The sequence below is a fragment of the Scedosporium apiospermum genome, assembly GCF_000732125.1.
Source record: "Scedosporium apiospermum strain IHEM 14462 chromosome Unknown SEQ_SAPIO_0121, whole genome shotgun sequence".
NCBI lineage: Eukaryota > Fungi > Ascomycota > Sordariomycetes > Microascales > Microascaceae > Scedosporium > Scedosporium apiospermum.
In genome coordinates, this window is record NW_015971822.1 from 322,122 (window position 1) to 343,570 (window position 21,449).

A 21,449-nucleotide genomic window follows, 5' to 3' on the forward strand; every position below is an offset into this window, starting at 1 on the left:
CATTTATAGGCGATCCCGAGCCGCCGAGCCCATTGCTCAATCCGTTTGACCTAGGCTTTGATAGTGTCCATCGAGCGACTGCGGGCCTAAAGATCAGCGACCAATTGATGGCAGGATTATACTGCTTCGTTCCTTTGTAGCTCCCAACACTAAGCATCGATTGACCAGAGCTCCTTGGCTACTTAGGCCTGGTCCGTCCACTGCGAGGACGCTGCGCTGCGAGGACGCTGCACTGCAACCCCGACACTCGAAGCCGCACACTCAGGGCTGCAGTGCGTGCTGCAATAGGAAAAAAAGGAAAGGAGGAAAAACAAGACTTCGGCCGAGTGGAGTGACGAGATTGATCTCATCATTGTTGATACTTGTACCTCTGCTCCTCTCTCTCCTAATCTCTAATCTGGCCTTGCTTCCTTTCCCCCCTCATTATTATCGACAATCATCGTCGCCCTCGCTTCGCCATTCTTACCTTTTTTCCTCTTTCTTTCACGAGACGAATCAAGCTTCTTTTTATTACCTTTACTCCCCGCGTCCGCCCCTGAGCTTCGGGGTGCTACCCTGGACGGACGAATCCCCACATTCAGCCTAGATCACGAGCTTTCTACCCTCGGTTGGATCTCCCAGGGTTCAAAGCTTTGAAGTCGCAAAATATTTCCCTTGTCACAAGCCATATCAACGTCTTCATATCAACAGCTCTATCGACCAGTTTTTAACCTCTTTTTTGGGTTGTTGCAACATCCATACCATTGCCTACGGTGCCGCCTTACTTTCGAACCGACCTCACCTTACCGGATTGCCCGCTCCAAAACGAAGCCTCCCCCTCTCCTCCCCCCCGCCATTCGCAATGGAGAGGGACGCAGAGCGCGGGGGCAGTCCCCCGTCGAAGGAGCTCTATCCTATGGTGAACTGGAAGTACGACGTGTTCCTGTGGGTTATCGGCATTGTCATCGATTTGTTTTTCAGAGAGATTCAACCTAGAGGATCGTGGAAGGTGCCTAGGGAGGGTCCTGTATTGTTTGTTGCTGCTCCGCATGCCAATCAGGTGAGTGACGTAGATCTGCGGTGCAGCTTGTGATGATGTTTCATGCTTTTCGTTTCGTTTTGTTCTTGTTTTGTTTATTTCTTTTTCTTGTAAACCCCAGCACTCAACAAGGACTGTGTAACTGCTAGTGTTTCTTTCTTCCTCGCTTCCAAGCTAACACACTGCCCCTGCTTTTTTTTTCTAGTTCGTCGACGCTATTATCCTCCAACGAACGCTGCGACGCGAAGCCAACCGTCGAGTCTCACTCCTCATCGCCCAAAAATCCGTCCATGGCTTCATCGGCTGGGGTTCCCGACAGGTCGGGTCCGTCCCCGTCGGCCGAGCGCAGGATTCCGCCAAGCCCGCCACGGGGACGATATACCTCCCCGATCCCATCAACGATCCCACACTGATTCGCGGCGTCGGCACCAAGTTCGGAGAGGGTGAAGGCGAGGTCGGCGGCATGTTGTTCCTGCCATCGGTTAAGGGCAAGACGGGCGCGAGCGTTGACATCGCCAAGATTATCGGACCCGAGGAAATCCGCATTAAGAGGGCGCTGAAGGGAAAGATACCCATGGAGCAGCTGACGGGCCGCGACGATATCGACGCGGACGGGAAGTTCTTGAACAAGGAGCTCAAGGGCGCTAAGGAAGGGTTCAAGGGAACTAAGTTCAAGCTGGCGCCCCATATTGACCAGACCAAGGTCTACGAAGCTGTGTTTGCCCGTCTGCGCGCTGGTGGCTGTGTCGGTATCTTCCCCGAGGGCGGTAGCCACGATCGCACCGAGCTTCTGCCTCTCAAGGCCGGCGTTGCTATCATGGCGCTGGGCGCTCTCGCCGAGGCTCCCGATTGCGGCTTGACCATCGTCCCCGTTGGGATGAACTACTTCCACCCGCACAAGTTCCGATCTCGAGCTGTGGTAGAGTTCGGAGCGCCGTTCCACATCCCTCCCCGCTTGGTCGAACTCTACAAGAATAATCAGCGACGAGAAGCCATTGGCGAGCTTCTCGACGCCGTCTACAATGCTCTTAGTTCCGTTACCGTCTCGACGCCCGATTACGATACCCTCATGCTCATCCAGGCGGCACGACGACTTTATAACCCCACCGGCAAGGTCCTCCCGCTGCCCGTCGTGGTTGAACTCAACCGCCGCCTCGCGCTCGGCTACGAAAAGTACAAGAACGACGACCGCATCATCGAACTCCGCGCCGCCGTCAAGAAATACAACAAGCAGCTTCAGTACCTCAATCTTCGCGACCACCAAGTCGAATACGCCAATCGCTCGGTGCCCTGGGTCATCTTCACCCTCCTCTTCCGTGTGTTCCGCCTAGGCCTCCTCCTCATCGGCGTTCTGCCCGGGCTAGTACTCTTCTCGCCCGTGTTCGTGGCCACTAAAGCCATCAGCCGGAAAAAGGCGCGCGAGGCCCTCGCGGCGTCGACGGTCAAGATCCAGGGTAAAGATGTCATGGCTACGTGGAAGGTGTTGGTGGCTATGGCATTCGCGCCGGCGCTGTACCACTTCTACTCGATCATCGTCACGCTGAAGGTCTACCAGGATCGCATCTGGGGAATCGTCCCGGAGTGGGCGCCGCTGTGGCTCGTATACGTGGTGTCGTTCATCGTCATGATCGCCATCACGTTTGCGGCCTTCAGGGTCGGCGAGGTCGGCATGGATATCTTCAAGTCGCTGAGGCCGCTTGTTTTGTGTCTGCTCCCTAGCTCGCAGCACAGTATCTACGCGTTGCGCGAGAAGCGCGCCGAGCTGAGCCGTCGCGTTACGGACCTTATTAACACCCTCGGGCCGGACATGTTTCCCGATTTCGAGAGGACACGACTCGTCAGCCCCGGAGAGAAACCCGTCGACGCTACCATAACGGCGGCGGTGGCGGCGGACGAACGGACCGCCGCTAAGCCTAGGCTACCACGACGAGATAGCGAGGAGGCGGCCTTCGGCCTGGAGCCCGAGACCCCACCTTACTTCTCGCGCCGCCCCACGATCCAGTCGTCTGCGGGTCTCCCGCGCAACGAGTCGTACAGTAACATCGGCGGCGTTGGCATGTTCTCGACGAGGCCGCCCTCGCGCAGCAGAAGCCGGAGCCGGAGCAGCAGTAGTGGCGGGGGGTTCCCGATTAGCGCGTTTACGACGCTGGATTCGACGGGGGGCTTTGATGAGGCTTCGAGGAGGATTAGGGAGGCGATGAGGGAGAGGAGGAGGAAGAATGCGGCGAAGATGGTGGTGGATGCGGAGGATAGTGAGGAGGAGGATGAGGAGGAGTATGATGAGGCGAGGAAGAAGAATGAGTGAGTTGGAGAGAGGGGGTTTTACTGTTTGGTCTTTTCTTGATGGAGGAAGAGGGAGAAGGTCTATGAGGCCCAAGGGTGAGAAGCGCTGTCTTTTGGCGTGGTTTATTGTTACGATGAAAACGGGGGTTGGCTTTTCCTTTTTTTGCTCTTTTTTCTTGGGTCTCTTTTTCTGTATTCTTGGGTCGGCGATATCTTTTTTTTGGGAAACAACTATATCATTTTCTACTTAAACACGGCTTACTTGTAGAAACAGCAAGAGAGTGATAGGAATAAGGAACGAGAAGCATGGAGATGGGTACGTTGCGTGTGTGGTTTTGGCGCGGAACTTGGATAACTTTTTTTTTCCTCTTCTTCTTCTTCGTTGTTGGAGGGGCAATAAACGAGCCAGGTCTATTTTCTTGGCGGTTATGATCGAGCTCTAGAGATGCCTTAGAGGTCTATGATATTTTATAGTCATTCTCTGATGAACGCTAGCGTAGCGTATCTGTATTGTAGATTGATGGCCTATAAATCACGTTCAGTATCGAAATGCCAACTTAGACTGTGTCCGGCTCATCTTCCTAGAATGTATCTCCTCGACACCGCCGCTTCCACCGCCGCTTCCACCGCTGGGTGATACTTCGCCTTCCAGCCGCACCCCGGGGCTCTCACATCATCTATCCAAGAGCAATAGGTCAACCACACCTGTAAGCCGGCGAGGACGAGCGACAAGAGGCCCACGGTAAGGGCGATGCCTATGCCCAGCATTCCCCACCAAGTGTCCCACCATTGGGATTTGTGGCTATTTGCCCACTTCTCAAACGCCGTCGTCGGCTTGGGGTTGTCCACCCCCCTGAGAAGACTTTCCAATCTCCTGCCCCAGAACGGATACTGCTCGTACAGGCTGAGGAGGTCCTCGGGATGAGTTTCCTCCGGCCACTCGTGCGTGTCGGGCATCGAGGAAAGGTCTAAGAACTGGTCCGAATGCTCGCTGCTAACGTCGCTGAGACTTCTTTTGAGTACCTTCCGCGACGGTAGGTCGCTCAGCGGGAAGATTAAGTTGTACGTCCTCAACGTCTCATGTAAGAGCGGAAACGGCAGGCAACCGCTGTAGCGGGATCGAAGTCAGCAACTGGATGGATAAGGCGATAATAAAAAAAAAGGTAGGGAGAGAAAAATGTTGCCCTGTCTTTAACGCACGCCAGTAACTTACCGTTCGAGGCATTTATGACAGACTTGCCTAGACTCGGTGTCTAGAGACTGAAGGTTCTCAAGGCAGCTCTTGAGATACAACGGGAAGCGGAACAAGTGAACAGTTTTCCAGTCAGGGCCCGGGGCTATGGCAAGATGGTCCGACAGCCGGTCCGTCCATTTGATTTTCATCCTCCCCTCGGATGTCAAATATGAGGCCATCAGCTTCCCGGCCTCCACAGTTTCCCACTCCCCGTCGCCGCTGGGCGGTCGTTGCGGGTACACACGATTGACGTAGTCTTCTAGCGTTTCGTAGCCCCGCCACGACGGGTTCGTCACGCCCCCGCCTGCAGTTCCCGGAGACTGGCACGCCGTCACGAGGAACACCCGCACGAGGACGTCGAGGTCCGTGAAGTTGGGCGGCGACGGACCGAGCTTGGCAATGTCGGACTTGGAGGTCCGCGGGTGACTCTTCAACAGCTCGAAGCGTTGGGTGGCATCGTCGTGGGTCTGTATGGTTGATCTAGGCTTCAACCTCTCGGCGCCTCGCAGCTCGGCTTGGAGGTAGTTGAGGTATGCCGTGAGCTCTGGCGAGTCCTTGGCGGCCGTTACGCCGAGGCAGGCCAACACGTTGGCTCTGCTCTCCTCCGAAAGCTTTTGGGAGAATGGACTCCTCTCAGTCATGGTGTATTCGTGTGTGAGGGGCGATTACGAACGTGTGCGATTGTTATGAGAAAAGTCGCATAGACGTGGATGAGATCGCCGGATCGCCTGTTCGCCTCATAATTACGAAGACGTACGAAGTACAGCGGGATCAATAAAAAGCAACACCATGCGACCGTTGTGACAGACCTGTTTAAAAGCAGCAATTCATGACCATTACTGGCCAGGGGCGTCCGAGGCGAGCAAGGATCTCAATAGTAGCTCGGATTGCTTGTCTATTTTGACGAACCAGTTCATGATATACACACATCCACGTGCATTCCTTCACCACATCTTCCCCTCGACTCTCTGCTTCCCGACTCAGACTTCAGTTCTTATCTTCACAACTCATATCCTTTCAGCGCTTAAGGTATTATAACCGAGGGTGAAATTTGCCATCTTCCTCCTCCTAGTGATGGCCTCCACCCACCATTACAGACCTGGCAACCCGCAGGGCTGCGGGCGAGGACCCTTGACCTTCCGCCTCAAATTTCCTCTTTTTCCCATTATGCGCCCTCGGCGCATTTTATTTTTTTCAGCTCAATGCCCATCTGATCAAACTGTAACAGTGCCCCTGCTGACCGTGGCTAATGATTGGCGAGCAAACACTCGAAAGCCCGGGAGGGTGGACGCCAATATCGAATATTGTCAACTTTGTGCAGGGTTTCCATCCTCCGGCTTCGTGCGAAGTACTCTCACCAGGCTGGACAGAGTTTCAGAAAGAAGACCGATCATTCACACTTGCGTACATTCAAAAATGAAGAAGTATCAGCTTCATCCTTTGACAAACCGTCTCGTAGCCATACTCGACGACGACGACGACAATAGCTTCCATTCGATGTGACGCATAGGATATTTCCCTCCCGCATGTAAATGACGGCGACGACCGTGATGCAGACGGCCGCGGTGGTGGATGAGCAGATGAATGGGAGCCTCGACAGACCAAAAGCTCCCGGCGAGCCTCCAAATGGCAACATCGCGGATATCGAAATCCTGGCGGTCGATAGTTGGTATAAACGGTTTTTCTCTCGACTAAGCCCCTCGAGTTGGAGATCGACCCCATCCACTAAGGCTCCGGAGAACCGTGTGTTCACCAACATTCAAGCTCTGCCTACCCCAGCTCCGAGTAGCGAGCAATCGCGCGATGCGGCCCCGCCTGCTTCGGTTCCGGCAGCGAGCACATCCAATAATAACGAGACCACGTCGGAGACGGGCCAAGATAGTATCCAACACAATCAAGCGGCGGTTACACGCCCCCCGACGCCGCCTGCGAGCATCCAAATACCGAGTCCAGATCAAAACACAGCCAGCCTATTTCCCGAAGTGGCAATCGTTAAAAGCCGTGTCAAAGGCCCTACGAAGAGCATCTCCGAGAGATTACAAAGCGTGAGGATGGCGTCGGAGGAGGGAATAGACGCATTTGAGGTGGACAACTTCGCGAGTGAGGTGTCTCGTACAGCATTTATGCAATTTGGGAAAATGTGGGGGACCGCCCATTTTAACGAAGCCCTCCTGATTTCGTTTAAAGGTGCCTCGTCGCGGACGATGAGCCTCACGCTGGTCTCCCTCCGGCCACAATCCGGCAACAGCCAGCCGGAGGACGCAATTTGTATCTGTGGCCTCAAGAAAGACAAGGACATCATCTCCATGCACAAGTTTTTGTCCCGGAACGATATTCGAGAGTTCTACAAGCCGTTGCAGATTTGCTACGAGAAGCTCACCGTCAAACTTGCGACTGGGGCAGGCAAGAAAACCCCCAACTTACAATCAGCGTCAGATGGGCAGTCCCAGTCTCCACCACACCCAGAAACTTTGTGTGGATCACGGCTTGAGACGAGGGTCGGCGATGAAGATCCCTGGGAGTCGACAATAGGCGGGGTCATAGAGGTCGACGGCACTCTGTATGCTCTTACGACGGCGCACCGACCCGATTCGGATTCGGATTCGGATTCGGATTCAGACCCTGATGAAGACGAAGGCGTGGGAACCGGTTCTTTCAACGGATCCGAGATCAACGAGGCGGATTACTCGGATGATGTCGACTCGGCATTGGTTCTTGACGCTCGCTTCGAAGGGGAAGAAGGAACGCAGACCAGTTCTTCGCCCCCCACTGAGAGATCCGATCCAATACCTCCCCCATTTCCTCCTGCTACGGGCGGCGAGATCATATTTTCGGACTGGAAACTAGTCCCTGTACCCAGAAATAAGTCGCTCCCGAATTCGTATATTGGCATTGACGGACAAACGAGACGCTACATCACCGGCGTGAGCGATAGTCTGGTTCCCGGGCATGTCCAGATCATCACCTCGTCGGGCTTGCATCCCGGAGAATTGCAACTTACGCCCTCTTTCCTCTCGGTTAGTGGAGGCGCTCTCGAAAAAGTTTGGGTTGTAAAAGCAGCGGCCGGAGCTTTGCGGCGTGGTGACTCTGGCTCCTGGGTTGTTAGCTCCGATGGACTCCTGATTGGCGTCGTCCGCGCCATATCGGCAAGACGTGTTTATGTTAGTCCCATCGCCGACATGTTTACGGCCTGTCTCGACCGCCCGGACATACTCAATGTCGACATGCCGTCGCCTCTGTTTTGTCTGCTTCAGCAATTCCCCCTCGTTGGAGCCGTAACCGAAGAGGCAAAATCTCTCGCATCAAAGGGGCTGGACCTGTCACTGTTAGAGGCGTCGATAGCAAAACAGCCCCCAGACAGTTTGGCAGTCCTTCTCAAAGAAGCTGTCACGCGACACTTGACCTCTCCGGTCGTCTTGACACAGCTTCGATATCTATTAATCGACGAGGGAAATCATCTGCGTCAGATGGGCACCCCGAATTCCATCTCACCAAAGAGCGAAAGATACCATGAGCTGGCGTTACGCCTGCTGAGGAATATCAACAGCGAACCTCAACGGTCATCGATAGATGCGGCCCCCGACGTACTTCCACCATTCCATCTGCTAACGCCTGTTAGGCCATTTCAATTTACAACCAATCTACGAAACTCCATGTTAAAGCGTAACCGCGGCCAACGCCGGCGAGCAGCCGTGTCTTCTCGTTATGTTCCTAGTGGGGAAATAGCCAAAATGTCGGAGGATGAGTTGAAGAATTGCGCCATGCATTTCCAAGCCGAGTGGTTCTCCGATGTCTTGCTCGGGGACGCCCTGGCGGCTGCGCGAGGTGGGACGCCTGAGAATTCCCCTGCTGCATTGTTAGCCATATAAGAAGGCTACAAGAAGACTCTGATCTAAGTGCATCCTGACTGACCAGGTTATTCTTTCTGATAGCTGCGCAAAGTACACGCCGCAAGGTAGCATTGCGTCGTACACATCTCCGGGATAGCTATTCGATTAACCTATACGCGACGGACGACGAGAATGGACCGCGAACCTCATTCCCAGAGCGGGTGATTAGGAGAAATTTCAAGTGGCTAGGGGTCGAAACTACATACGCCTTCTTTTTTGTCGTTGTTTTATGTCTATCTGGCCTCTTACAGGGTTTGTTTAGCCGTTGAAGGACCTTCAGCACACACGACACGCGGAGGCTAACGTCTTTCTTTTAGGCTTGACGCAATCGGCCGCCTACTCCCTCCAGCAGCATCCATCATATTGGGTTGAGACAGAGGGATCCCAGTCGACAGGCCAAGAGGACGGTGCAAGTTATTCGGCTAGCACCCCACACACCTTGCTTTATGTGACCGCAGCTGTGGGTTGTGTTCCCGCAGCTTTCATGAACAAGCGTTATGGCCGCCACATGGGCATCCTACTAGGCGCCGCTCTATTAGGTATCCCTTCGCTGGTAGTTGCTTTCACTCCTGGTATGACCCAGATGATAGTGATTCGATCGGTAATGGGAATTGGTAAGTTTGCCAACTCATAGTTGGAAATCGCTCGTATTTCATTCTTACACGCCGTCCTCTACTTTCATAGGACTTTCTACTCTTATGCTCTCATCTCTACTTCTCGCAGCTGAGCTAGCGCCGTACGGAATGCGCGGAGCATATATTCGGCTTATTCTCCTTTCTGTGGCTCTCGGTTCCCTCTTAGGCCCAGGATTGCACATTCTTTTTAGCCAGACGTTATCGGAAGACTTAACGATACGGCTTCTTCTGGGGGCACCCTTCGTGCCCGCGTCAACTCTCTTTGCCCTTTCGATCAAATTTTGTCCGGAGTCTCCACATCGATTTGTGCAGGAAAATAGAGCAAGTTTCAATCCGATGGTAGCGTATGAGATATTCACCAAACTTCGGCGCCCTCGATCGAAGGCTTCTTCCCCGGGTCGCACACGATACTACTTGCCAGCTCTGGGGGACGTGTTCGGCCTGTACGTTTCGGCTAAAGCCGAGCCGCAAGAGGCGCGAAGGCTCCCCACGCTGGATCTCAGGCACCCTTGGGGATTCGTTACCAGATTCTTTAAATCTATAGTATTCGATCGCTACGTTCGCAACGCAGTTATTATCACAACGACTGTGGCCCTCATCCAGCATTTCTGCGGCGGTAGGTAGATAGAGCTTAACGCAAACCCCCCACGTTATGAAAGCAGAAAGCAGCAGGCTAATCGGTGATGTACCGCAGTTGGCCTTCTCGGGTTCTATTCGGGTGAGATATTTCTGATTTTGAACCCTTGGAATCAAGCCAATGGCACGCTTATCACTAACGCCGTGATTCAGTGGAATCGTTTAAGACCTCAAACTTGGCGGACGAGATCAAGACGGACCTCCTTCCTGCCATCATCAGTCAGTTACTTCTTCTCCTCCCAACTCTGCAATTACTGCTAACGCTTGCCGAAGGCTTGTTAACAGTTTATCTTATAAATGGTACCCCTATCGTCTCCGAAGGTATAGGACGAAGACAGACGTTAATCCGCACACTCCCAATTGCGTTTGCCTTCATTCTCCTGGCTTTGGTATTCAATGAGGTTTTGGGACAGACGGGGCCAGAATCTACAGCTAGCACCAGCACCAAATCGATCGTTGTGACTATTTGCATTGGTAAGTTCTCCAAACTTCATCGGCACCACTGCCGTTCCGTTTTTGCTGATTTTGCTAACTGGGTTGAAGTTGGCGGCGTGATTTTCCAAGCCCCTGGCATCGGTTAGTTGGAGCTATGCCACCAAGTCTTGTTTGAGAGAATTAGTACTGAGCGTATAGCAGTTCCCGTACCATTTATCTTGATTGCGGAGACGTAAGTTTCCTTTGGACTTTCTTCCCCCTCTATACCTTTCTAAGGGTTTAAACGGAATATATTTGATGTGTACTAACACCGGTTGTAGGGTCCCGATACGGGGACGGGAGGAAGTAAGTCAACCAGCCGCGTCGGACCAAAAAAAAAAAAAAAAAAAAAAAAAAAAAAAAAGGCTTCAGTAACTAACGTGGAATCAGGTCGCGCTTGTGCCCCTCGCCGCAAACTACTTGGTCATGGGATTATGGATCGGGTTCTTCCCAGCGTATGTATCCTACTGTTTCATCAAATTCTCCGGCCGTTCCCAGGTTGTTGCCTAACGCGACGTTCTTACAGGATTCACGCATCGGTAGGGTGGACGGGACTATTCGGCATCTTCGCCGGGTCCATGCTAGCCGCCCTCGTCGTCGCCCTATTCTTCGTGCGTGAGACGATGAACGTCACCTCGGAGAATTTCCCCCAAAAGTTTCGTTCCGTTCATGCCGGGCTGTCCAAGTTCCGGGGGGGTTTGAAAGATCGGAAACGCCTTTCGAGGGCCATTTTCAGCTACGACTTCGAGTTGGAGTCGGACTTGGGGGCGGAGGAGGAGTCGCGGGCGAGGGATATTGAGATGCAGGAGCGGGACGGCGCGACGTTGATGTGAGTTCTTTTATATGCGTAAACTAGCTAATATCACAGGCAAGGTGTTGATAAATTCCAACCCGCCATCTCAACATTGCATTGCAAACAATTAGTTTAAGTATGACCTCTAGGGTAAGGTTCGATTAAGACCATCCGAGATAGTGGATATGTCAACTACGTTTCCCCTGGGAGCCGCACTACGTACTGCGTGTCTCTGTAAGCCGGGTGAAATTGCGGAGTCTGCTAGGCTGGATCTACGTAGCCAGTAAGACGAGAGGTATTAGATATAATTATGCTCATGTCGCAAAAGACGACGTGTGAGCGATCAAAAGCGAATCGTGAGGATGCATCGTGGACCGAAGGAGGCGCGGAGTGACGTGACGTGGAGTGGAATGATGATTTTCCTTGGGACGACGACGACGGTCGGAATTTTAATCGGATACCGGTGATTGCGTTGGCCTCTCTGTCTCTGGTTGCCTCTCGATCGGGTCAGCCAAGAGAGTCGCCTCCCCTTTTCCCATTCTCCCGTTCTCTTTGTCGTTACGCGGCTCAGGGTTTCAATGAGCTCTCGCTTCGGCCATCGGAGATGGTGGGGAATTCAGTGGCTTGTGGCATGGGTTAACTCCGATGGCGAAAGAGCCGCACCACAGTCCACAGACCACAGTCCAGTTCCTTTTTCTCGCTTTTTGATTGCTCAATGGCAAAGGCAAATGTCGTCGTTCGAGATTGTCTCAACTTGGGCTTCGGGATATTAATAATTCAGCGTCGCTACGTCCGAAAATGGTCCCGCAAACAACGTCGAGCAGAAGCAGATGGTGGAATGGGAACCAAAATATCTAAACTACAGACACGATTTACGACGGATGACGACGCAATTGATTCATTCCAAAAGCAAGTCTGTCTTCTCTCTCTGCCGAATATAATAAACAAGTTAGTTGGCAGGACATCCAGAAGACTGGCTGTTCAGCTTAGCGTCTCTTCTTTTTTCCTCCCTCACTCTTGTCTTGTCCTGATTGATAAGATTGATAAATGGTGCCATTTTTCAACCATCTTCAACATTTTCAACCAAGAAGCCAACAACCCCCCCCCCCCCCCCCCCCCCCCCCCCCCCCCAATCCCATCTCACAAACTCGCAACATCCCTCACAACTAACAAAACCTCCAAGCACACATAAACACATAAACCTACCCCAGTAAAAACCATGGCTTCAAACCCCACACCCTCCTGGAGCATCCGCTCTCTCATAAACTCCACCAAATCCCTCGCCATGACCGTCTCCGGCAACCGCTCCGCCGACGGTCCCGCGCCCCTAACGGACCTGTTCCGCAAGACGGAGCCCTCAGTCGACGGCGACGAGTGCTCGCATGACTGCGAGTCGTGCACGGTGCGGTACCCTAGGAACTTCAAGATCGACGAGTCTGACGACCTGTACGGGTTTGTTAAAGCATGGGATACGCATCTTCTGGTGGCGACGGGGAAGAGCGATTGGGTGAGGGAAGTGGAGCATGAGAAGAGGAGTGTGATGGAGGCTTTTGGGAAGGCGTCGGGGCCTAAGAACGGGGTATGTGCGTGATGAGAGAGGTCCTTGTTTGTCTCTCTTTTCGGGAAAAGGAGTAACTGACCATGGAGAGAGAGCATAGAAGTTGAAGCTCTCGGCGTCGAATATCCCTACGCCGAGCGGCGTAGCGGATTACTCCGAGCCCACGACGGTCCTGCTGCTGCCGGCGTTTACTTTTATAGATCACGTCACGCCAAAGAGGGTACCCCTCCTAATCGACGAGTTCATCAACAACGCCCCAACGAACACATCGCCTCTCGAACCTTTTACGCTACCTAAATCCGTTCCGGAAAAGACAGCAACGACGGCGACGACACAAAACGGAGACGATACAGCACAACATCAGTCCAACCAACTTGACCCATCCTTACCACCACCCATGACCTCCCGCCCCTGTCCGCACCAAGTCCTCGTCCTCCTCTGCTCCCAAAAGACGCGCGACGCTCGATGTGGCCAAAGCGCGCCCCTAATCAGGAAAGAGCTTGAAAGACATCTCCGCCCGCTGGGGCTGTACCGCGATCTCGACGACGAGAGGCCTGGCGGCGTGGGGATTTATTTCATTTCGCATGTGGGCGGGCATAAGTACTCGGCCAACATGATGGTGTATAGAAGGCCGGATGCGTTTGGGATTGATGCCGTGGAGAGGGCCAAGGTTGGGGGTGATGTTCTTCCCGAGGTTAAGAAGCAAGAGAACGGGGAGGAGAAGGAAGGGGATGTAGGCGCTGCGCAGTGTATTTGGCTGGCGAGGGTGAAGCCGGAGGATTGTGAGAATATCGTGAGGTTTACGATTTTGCAGGGGAAGGTTGTAAAGCCGGAGAGTCAGCTTCGGGGAGGGTTTGATAGGGAGAAAGGGCTGCTGAGCTGGTGAGAAAGCTGGAGATATGGAGAGATCTTTACAGCCATGGAAAAAGGTATGACTATGTGAATAAAGCGATATATAGGGTACTTAAAAAGCCGGCAGCGTGGAGAGACTTACTTACTTCGCCTTTGCATATGAGCCCGAGAAGCGTGGCCTAGATCGTGCTCGAGAAATAGGGAAGATACTATGAACTGACTTGTTCGAGTCATATCAGCGATAATCTCCAACCGAGTAGCTCAAGGAGAAATGCGGCCGTTTGAGATATATATCCCAGCGGTATCAGACTCCGGAACGCTCAATGGCCAGAGTGACGGGCGGGTTTAAAGCGTAGCAATGCTTTCCCGTGAAGCTCGTAAATCCGTTCTTTTTCCGTTCCATTTTCGAACGCTAAAACCCTCAGTTATTTACACGTTTTATTTAAGATAAATTCCTCTTATTTTTTTTTAAACCAATCCCCTACCTTGTCTTCTTCTATTCGACCTTTTTATAGGGCGATTCGCGCCTTGTTGGGGATGTAGTGGATGAAGGTGCGGCGACCTGGAATAATTCGATGGGGCATTTATCGTCGACGCTGATTTCGAACTCTGTAACAAAGAAAGGCACCGAGATCGATGAAGACCAACTTCTCTTCCCAAATATTTTCGAAAAGTATTCACAAGGGATTCTGTCTCTTCTATTCTGTCTCCTCTACACTGGGAGAGCTTCTTGTGTGTGGAAGAGTGTCACTTGGTCTGGGGCTCCTACTGGTCAAAAATTGAGAGCTCCAGCTCCGAATCCGGGGAATCACAGGCCCCAAATTGAAAACTCCGAGAAAAGACAAGGCCAAGCCAGAAATCGAACAAACCCCTGGCAGCGGCAGGCAGGCAACCTTCGAACCTCGACCGACTTTTTTCCCCTACCACGACGCCCATAACGACATCGAGACGCATTTGTCTCTTCCCTTCCTTTTAGGATTACAATCAACCCAGTCACTCCTTATCCCCTTTGTCTAGAAAAAAGAAAAGAAAAAAAAAATAAAAATAAAAAATAAGCAAAAATGGCGCGTGCTCCCTGGGAATCAGTCCCTAGCCACGAACAATTCTTCGTCCTCATCACCGGCGCAAACAGGTAAACCATCCCCTCGAACCCCATTCCCCTTCGGTCCATAGACTAACCATTGCCCGCCTTCCCCCCCAAATCCAGTGGTGTAGGACTCGGCATAGGCCAACGCCTCATCGACGAATTCCTCCACCAAAGACCCCTAACCCACCACCTCATCCTCCTCCCCACGACGCGCTCGCCCTCCAAATCCCGTGAAACCATCCTAGCCCTGCGCCGCCACCTCGAAAAGACGGCCCGCACCTCAGGAAACCTGCGCTCGCGATCGGGCGGCGAGGAGAATTACATCTGGCCCCAGACCTTTCGCCGCGTGCACATCCTGAGCCCGCAGCTCGATCTCGTCGACATCAAGAGCGTGTACGGGTTCGCTGAGCGGCTCGTTAGGGGTACGGTGAGCAATCCGCCCGATGAGGATGGCATGGCGGATAATTTGACGGATGTAAGGGTGCCGAGGTTGGATGCTGTGATTTTCAATGCTGGGTTTGGCGGGTGGGATGGCTTGGATTGGTTTGGCATGGCGAGGATGTGTCTTTTCGAGGGGGTTGTGCAGGCTGTTACGTGGCCGGATTTCAAGGTGTCGAGTGCCGGGGCTGTCGTGAAGCAGAAGGGCGTTGTGAAGAAGAGTGCTGGGAAGGAAAGCGGCAGCGCGGCGGGGGAGAAGGACGGAGATAAGGACGTGTTGGGAGCCGTGTTTTGCTCAAACGTGTTTGGCCATTACGTACTTGGTCACGCGCTGCTGCCGCTTCTTGCGAGGAGGGACGGCGATATCATGAGTCCTGGGAAGATCATCTGGACGAGCAGCATCGAACCGTCGAGGAAGGACTTGCACCTCGACGACCTCCAATGCATCAAGAGACCCAGCGCCTACGAGAGTTCCAAGCGCCTCACCGACGTCCTCGCCCTCACGTGTACGCTTCCCTCCGTTTTCCCCGTGTCGAAAAACTACTTCCGCCTGCCCTCCCGTCGCCGTCATCGAGATAACGACGACCAGGCCAAACAAGAAGAAGAGGGCGACGTCGTCGAAGAGTGCTACAGACCCCGCGTCTACCTCACCCACCCAGGCGTCCTCGCCACCACCCTCTTTCCCCTCCCCTCATGGCTCTTCCTCCTCTACCGCTTCGCCCTCCTCTTCGTCCGCTGGCTAGGATCCCCTTGGCACACCGTCGACGGCTACGCCGCCGCCGTCGCCCCCGTCACCCTCACCCTCGAGACGCAGGACGTCCTCGACGAGGAGCACGCCGAGCGCGTCAAGTGGGGGTCGGCCTGTAACCGATTCGGCCGCACCGCCGCCAAGAAGACCGAGGTCGACGGGTGGGGGTGGGAGGGGAAGATCGAGGGCGATGTGAGGAGGGCCAAGACCGTCAAGGGGGAGGAAGGGTTTTTGAGGAAGTCCGTGGGCAGGTGGGCGTATGCTAAGGATTTGACTGAGGAGGATAGGGCGCAGTTTGAGGGTGTTGGGAGGGAGTGTTGGGCGGCTATGGAGAGGTTAAGGTTGGAGTGGGAGGAGAGGCTGGGTGTTAAGGCTGTTGGGTTGGTTGAGGATGATGAGGAGTAGATCTGTCTACCTATACAGCGTAATGTCTTTTTCTTGTTGGTTTCTGCCATGGCAAGCGTGCAGACGACGATTCTAATACTGGGACTGAGGATATAATGAGGGGGATGGATATAAACAAGGCGACAGAGTCATGGGTATACTATTACAAGCTAATTATTGCCAATTACACATAACGCATCATACAAAAGACGACCAAATGCAGTAGGCCCCATCCGAGCGAAACATAGATGAAAAGAAACCATGGCTCATGTCCCAAGTCTCAAGATCCCAGATCCAAAGGGTGGGTGTGAGAAGAAGGGGAAAACTCTCATTATTAGATTTCCGTCTCCTCAATCGGCTAGCCGTATGTATAAGGATCCATAGATCTACCACATACAAAAGGACAGGAGATAATACGAGAACACACAAGGACAACTCCTCAAAGTCCAATAAAAAAAGAAAAAAGACCTGAAGGGAAGATAAAAGGACACCTCAAGTCGTCACGATTCTTAGACCCCTCTCATCAGACTTTACCCTCCTCAAACGAATCTTCTCCTTCCGCCCAAAGAGTCCCAAAAGAAGCGGCGCCGGAACGGCCACCAACGCCATAACAGCCTGGAAAATAAGCGCGCGATCCAAATTCTCAGGCGGATCGGCGTCCTTCCCGTCCGCGAGGGCACCGCACACGATGATGAAAACAGCACCGAGAAGCTGTCCGCCAGACCAAGCAATGGTGGACGTAACCTCAGGACTAACGGGGTAACTCAGCTCGGTAAGGAGTTCGAGCGCGCAAGGGACGAGAGAGAAGCCCGTGGCGCCGATAAGGGCGAGGATGACATAAGGCCCCGCGATCTCGCGAGTACGGGGCATCCAGATAAAGACGAGGTACGCGATGCCGTTGACGGGGATGAGCAGCTTGATGGCGAGGACGAAGGACTTGGTGCGGTCGAGGATGGGGGACACGATGGCGGAGGCAACGAGGCCTACGAGGATGAGGATAGCGCCGCCTATTCCCGCCTCGTCTTCGGAGAAGCCGTAAGGTTTCATCATTTGCACGAGGAGCGTGGAGATGTTGTTGAAGAGGCCGACGTAGAACCAGTAGACTAGAAGGACGAGCCAGAGTTCGAGGGAGCGGGAGATGTCGCGGAGGGAGGCGCGGAAGGAGGGACGGGGGTGTTCGGAGGAGGGGGCAACGGGGGTTGGGGGCGCTGCGGGGATGAAGAAGGAAGGGATACTAGCGACGGAGGACTGTACGTTGTTAGCTTGAGAAGGCATGACTCCCTTCCTCCACTGGGATTATGCCAATTTTCTTTTCTCCTCACTTACGATTATGGCAACGTAGAGCACCATCTTCGACACCTGCTCACTCTTCCCCCCCTTCACCAACTCCGGCACAATCAACTGCCCCAGCGCCGCCCCCAGAGGATTCGCCAAGCTCGTCGCCGCCGTAGCCGCCACCCTCCCCCTCGTCGTGAACCACATGTCCGAGTACCTAGTGGGCGCGGCGAGTACGAACGGCTGCGCCAGCCCCGTGAGGATCTGGCCGAACATGACGACGCCGAAGATGCCGCCCGAGGGCTCGACCTTGTAGGAGCCGGCGTAGCGGATCCAGTTGCCGGCGAGGACGAGGGCGGCGGAGGCCATGATGGAGGGGCGGGGGCCGAGGTGGAGGATCTTGATGGTGAGGGGGGCGATAACGGGGAAGGCGAGCATGAAGGCTGTGGAGAGCCAGTTTATGGCTGTTTGGGAGACGTTGTAATATGTTGCGGCGGATTCGGCGACGGGAGCGAAGGTGAGCCACTGTGGTTTAGTGCTGATGTTAGTCCTCGTTTTCTTGTTGAAGAGATTGTTCCTGAGTGTAGAGTGAGGTGGGAAGTAGGTCTGACTTACATCCCAGCTGACGACAATGTTCAGTAACATTAATTGCGCCAACCCGAACCACCTCCTCTTATACGTGCGGTATGTCCTTATCTCGCCCCCAATTCCTTCCTCGGTCATTTGTATCGTCGCGCCGTCGCGGCCGGAGAGTTCATGTTCTTCGCCGCCCATCTTCTTGTCTGAGGGTTCGGTGTCAGCGGTGGAGGTCGGTGTTACGCACAGCACGCGGTTCCCTTCTATAGAGTCCGATGGTCGGGTCATGATATATTTTGTAGCGGTTGATATTCGCCGGTGAAAGGTATGGTAACTATATGGCGACTATCGATTATGAGGAAGAGTGGGTTTCGAGCTCGAGTTGGCGCATGCTTCGCGGAATACGCAGAATACGCGAACCTTGTCGTTCGAGTCGAGTCGATATGTCAGGACAGGAGCGGACGATTATGTTTTGCCTCGCACATGAAATCACTCGAGTCGAGAGGAAATGCGCCGTATCGCGAGGAACAATCAATGAACTGAGAAAGAGGGAAAAGCAGCACGGAAAAAGAAATGGGAGATATCGTTTCAAACATCAATCAATTCCCACACTCTCTCCCACCTCACCAGAGAATCCTCCCGCAGAAAAGAATCCACTACGAGAGTAACCCCAATGGTCGATGCAACGGGGGGTGTGCTCGAGGGAAGAGGGGGGAATTTGCAAGCCGGCTGTTCCCCCAGGAAAGATTGGAAATGAGGTGAACCAGAAACAGCGGCATTATCGAGACTGGCGACCGACAAATTCACGAGTCACCAGCCCAGATCTTGGCTGGGTCTATCTTGGGGGTGGTCACAGGCGTGGTGGTTTGATCCCACCCCAGCAGAGCAGGGGGGGTCAAGAGAGAGTGCGTGCCCAGTTACTGTTGATTGTTGCAAGTTGGCTTGACCGGGGAGGGAAGGGAATGTCACTGTGAGACAAAATGAAGTTAGTTTGAGCCCTGTGAATGGAGGAATCGGGAAGGGGGGCTTGTGCCGGCGTTCAATTTCGACGCCGTCCAGCTTGGGAGGGGTCTGGGTCTAGTGCATCTGTGTCCAGAACGACAGACACATTCATTAGTCGTGGTGATAGTTGGTGATGCTGGGCGCTACTTCCTCGGATTTTATCAGTGAAATATCAAGACATAAGAAGTACAAGTAAGAACTCTAATCGATCTATAGAAAATCGCCGATTTCAATGCACAACACATCGGTCTTATCCAGGTAAAATGATCAAACATCCAGCCAGCCATATGGAGTACAACCTGCACAAAACGTAACAGGGCACCAATACTAAGGCTTGGAAAACAGTTCAATCCCTGCTGTACTACCCCAGAGACGATATTTTTAATCCCGCTTTCCTCCCCGCGAAAAGCTGAGATGGGAGGAGAGGAGGGATTGATCCTCAGGTGGTTTTCCTAGACAAGTAGGTGCGAGGGAAGAGGGTGTGTTGCAGTTTCGTTTACAGCTCTGGATACGGACGGCGTCCGAGGGTGCAGGAGATGCGGAGGAGATGCCGAGGCATCTCTTGCTTGCGATTGATGCTTGTGATGATGCAGCGGGAGTTGTTTCCGCTCTTGAGGACTGTTTGTTTCGAACTGTGCCCCTTCAACGACAAGCGAGAGGAATTGATAAAACCGGGAAGCATAAATCTCTCGAGAAGACTCCACCAGGGTCAAACAACGAGACGAGAATCTGATGTTACAATAATTAAAAAAGCTGTTCAGCCCCGGGCCCAGACCAGGGAACCCATACATCTCTTCAGCCAACACAAAACGCGGGAGCTCTCCCTTGCTTCCAACCTTATCCATGTCCCCTGGCTCTCCAATATCGCCACCACATTCAACTCCATCTGAGAAATCAATTCCGGAGAGATGGTCTTCCCTATTGGCTGTCTACTCCTACAAAGCAAAGTCACGTCTTTGACTGGTCAATACCTTGAGATGTTTGAGAAAGAACGTGGTTGTCCCGGCCATCTTTCTCCCATGAACTCCTCAATAACCGACCTCTCATTTCATCGACTCACTCCTGCTCAAGACTTGCTGCTCTTAAACCGCCCCTAACACACAAAATGCAATGGAGTGAAATCTATTGTTGTCGAATCAGGTTCTTATGATACATGACCAAAACTACATTGCCGCACATTCTCCCCCCGCCAGGTCTATACACCATATCATATAAAAGAAAACGGACCATTACCAACGGCAATCCAAAGTAGCGGCCGTCTTTCGTTTCTCAGCCCTCGCCGGTTTGGTGAACGCCCTCCAACTTTGGTCGTTTTGAGATACTAATCCCCCCTCCACTGAATTTCGATGGTCTAGAGCAGAATCCCGCCGTATGGGAGGGAAGGCGGAATTAGACTCGCGTAGAACCAATCGAATATCCGCAATCGGACGGATTCGTTTACTTGAGCTTCGCCCAGAGCTTGGGGGCGGCACATTCGCTGGCGCAGTGGGCGAGGTGGAAGACTAAGTGACGCTCAATGTTAATACCAAACATCAAACTAGCTTATTGCATCAAAAATCCAACAAGTCGCATTCTTCTCGTGGGATGGGTAAGGAAGTGGGGGAACATCTTCTTTCCCTCCCTCCTTCCCAGTGAAATAAATATCGGGGCACCGGGGGCTTAGAACGTACACTCCTCAACGCAGTCCTCGTTGGCCTTGCCATCAGCATCGATGGCGGCAGTGACTCGCTCGACACACTCATCGAAGTGGTGCTTAGCGGGCGCGCAAGCAGCAGACTCCTTGCACTCTGTGAAAGCTTCCGTTAGCCGGGATGGTCCAATGGTGTACATGTAGGCTCATTGTCCGCCAATCCCGAAGCGCCCAGGCCTATTTCGCGCATTCATCGTTCTTTGAGGTTCCTCCGAATGAACCGTTCGACACCACCACGCTGCGCGTCCGCTGTAGGCCGGGCTCGGATCGTCGAAATCGTTTGGTATGATGGATAGGGTGACGCACCGTTCTCAAGCTCTTCCTTAGGGTCGACGGGCTCCTCCTCCTCCTCCTCCTCTTCTTCTTCCTCTTCCTCCTCTTCGTCTTCTACCTTGGTATCCTCGACGGCCTCGTCCTATAAGAGTGGAACACAAGTGTGTTAGTGCATGGAAGTTCTACATGCATGTCCGAAGTCCATATTCCCGCAAGAAAGGCCATCCCCCCACAGGAGCCCGAAGGCCCGGTGTCTGCTCATGACGACCAATTGGCGACTCAATTGGCCGAATTGGCCCCAATGCATCCCCTCTCCTATCCCGTAAAGACTCCTAAATAACAATCCTCACCTGAGTCTGGGGCTCAGCAGGGGCCTCGGCCTCAGCCTCGCTCCACGGCATAGCCGCGTCGACGAGCTCCGTGATAGTATCCCAAATACCCATGGCGAATTCGATTGATCTACTCGGCGCGAAGGGGAAAAAGGCGTGCTTTCCCAATAGCAGATTGGCAAAAAGCGGAAAGGGGCGGGAGGAACGAAAGGACGGGGTGTGGGTGTGGACGGTTTGGCAATTTGTTCGGTCCAGATGAGGTGATATTCGACTC

The 21,449-nt window shown here is 53.4% G+C and overlaps 7 protein-coding genes across 7 annotated transcripts; 4 read left to right on the forward strand and 3 right to left on the reverse strand.

Annotated features, from left to right (window-relative positions):
* Positions 1-841: 841 nt before the first annotated feature.
* On the forward strand, positions 842-3,323 carry SAPIO_CDS8158 (Acyltransferase; the record flags this gene model as incomplete). Its single annotated transcript, XM_016789852.1, has 2 exons — positions 842-1,039; positions 1,224-3,323. 2 exons carry the CDS (start codon positions 842-844, stop codon positions 3,321-3,323), a joined length of 2,298 nt encoding a protein of 765 aa, XP_016640115.1.
* Positions 3,324-3,874: 551 nt separating this feature from the next.
* On the reverse strand, positions 3,875-5,176 carry SAPIO_CDS8159 (uncharacterized protein; the record flags this gene model as incomplete). Its single annotated transcript, XM_016789853.1, has 2 exons — positions 3,875-4,409; positions 4,515-5,176. 2 exons carry the CDS (start codon positions 5,174-5,176, stop codon positions 3,875-3,877), a joined length of 1,197 nt encoding a protein of 398 aa, XP_016640116.1.
* A 909-nt stretch (positions 5,177-6,085) lies between these two features.
* On the forward strand, positions 6,086-11,003 carry SAPIO_CDS8160 (uncharacterized protein; the record flags this gene model as incomplete). The annotated part of the gene is made up of 11 exons (XM_016789854.1): positions 6,086-8,360; positions 8,743-9,039; positions 9,482-9,676; positions 9,755-9,778; positions 9,850-9,915; positions 9,982-10,170; positions 10,240-10,272; positions 10,330-10,363; positions 10,452-10,476; positions 10,561-10,625; positions 10,697-11,003. 11 exons carry the CDS (start codon positions 6,086-6,088, stop codon positions 11,001-11,003), a joined length of 3,510 nt encoding a protein of 1,169 aa, XP_016640117.1.
* Positions 11,004-12,182: 1,179 nt separating this feature from the next.
* SAPIO_CDS8161 (Uncharacterized protein) lies at positions 12,183-13,407 on the forward strand (the record flags this gene model as incomplete). The annotated part of the gene is made up of 2 exons (XM_016789855.1): positions 12,183-12,542; positions 12,622-13,407. 2 exons carry the CDS (start codon positions 12,183-12,185, stop codon positions 13,405-13,407), a joined length of 1,146 nt encoding a protein of 381 aa, XP_016640118.1.
* A 1,027-nt stretch (positions 13,408-14,434) lies between these two features.
* On the forward strand, positions 14,435-16,051 carry SAPIO_CDS8162 (uncharacterized protein; the record flags this gene model as incomplete). The annotated part of the gene is made up of 2 exons (XM_016789856.1): positions 14,435-14,505; positions 14,581-16,051. 2 exons carry the CDS (start codon positions 14,435-14,437, stop codon positions 16,049-16,051), a joined length of 1,542 nt encoding a protein of 513 aa, XP_016640119.1.
* A 471-nt stretch (positions 16,052-16,522) lies between these two features.
* On the reverse strand, positions 16,523-18,169 carry SAPIO_CDS8163 (Major Facilitator Superfamily protein; the record flags this gene model as incomplete). The annotated part of the gene is made up of 3 exons (XM_016789857.1): positions 16,523-17,278; positions 17,357-17,830; positions 17,921-18,169. 3 exons carry the CDS (start codon positions 18,167-18,169, stop codon positions 16,523-16,525), a joined length of 1,479 nt encoding a protein of 492 aa, XP_016640120.1.
* Positions 18,170-20,320: 2,151 nt separating this feature from the next.
* SAPIO_CDS8164 (uncharacterized protein) lies at positions 20,321-21,289 on the reverse strand (the record flags this gene model as incomplete). Its single annotated transcript, XM_016789858.1, has 4 exons — positions 20,321-20,385; positions 20,554-20,670; positions 20,880-20,988; positions 21,197-21,289. 4 exons carry the CDS (start codon positions 21,287-21,289, stop codon positions 20,321-20,323), a joined length of 384 nt encoding a protein of 127 aa, XP_016640121.1.
* Positions 21,290-21,449: the final 160 nt, after the last annotated feature.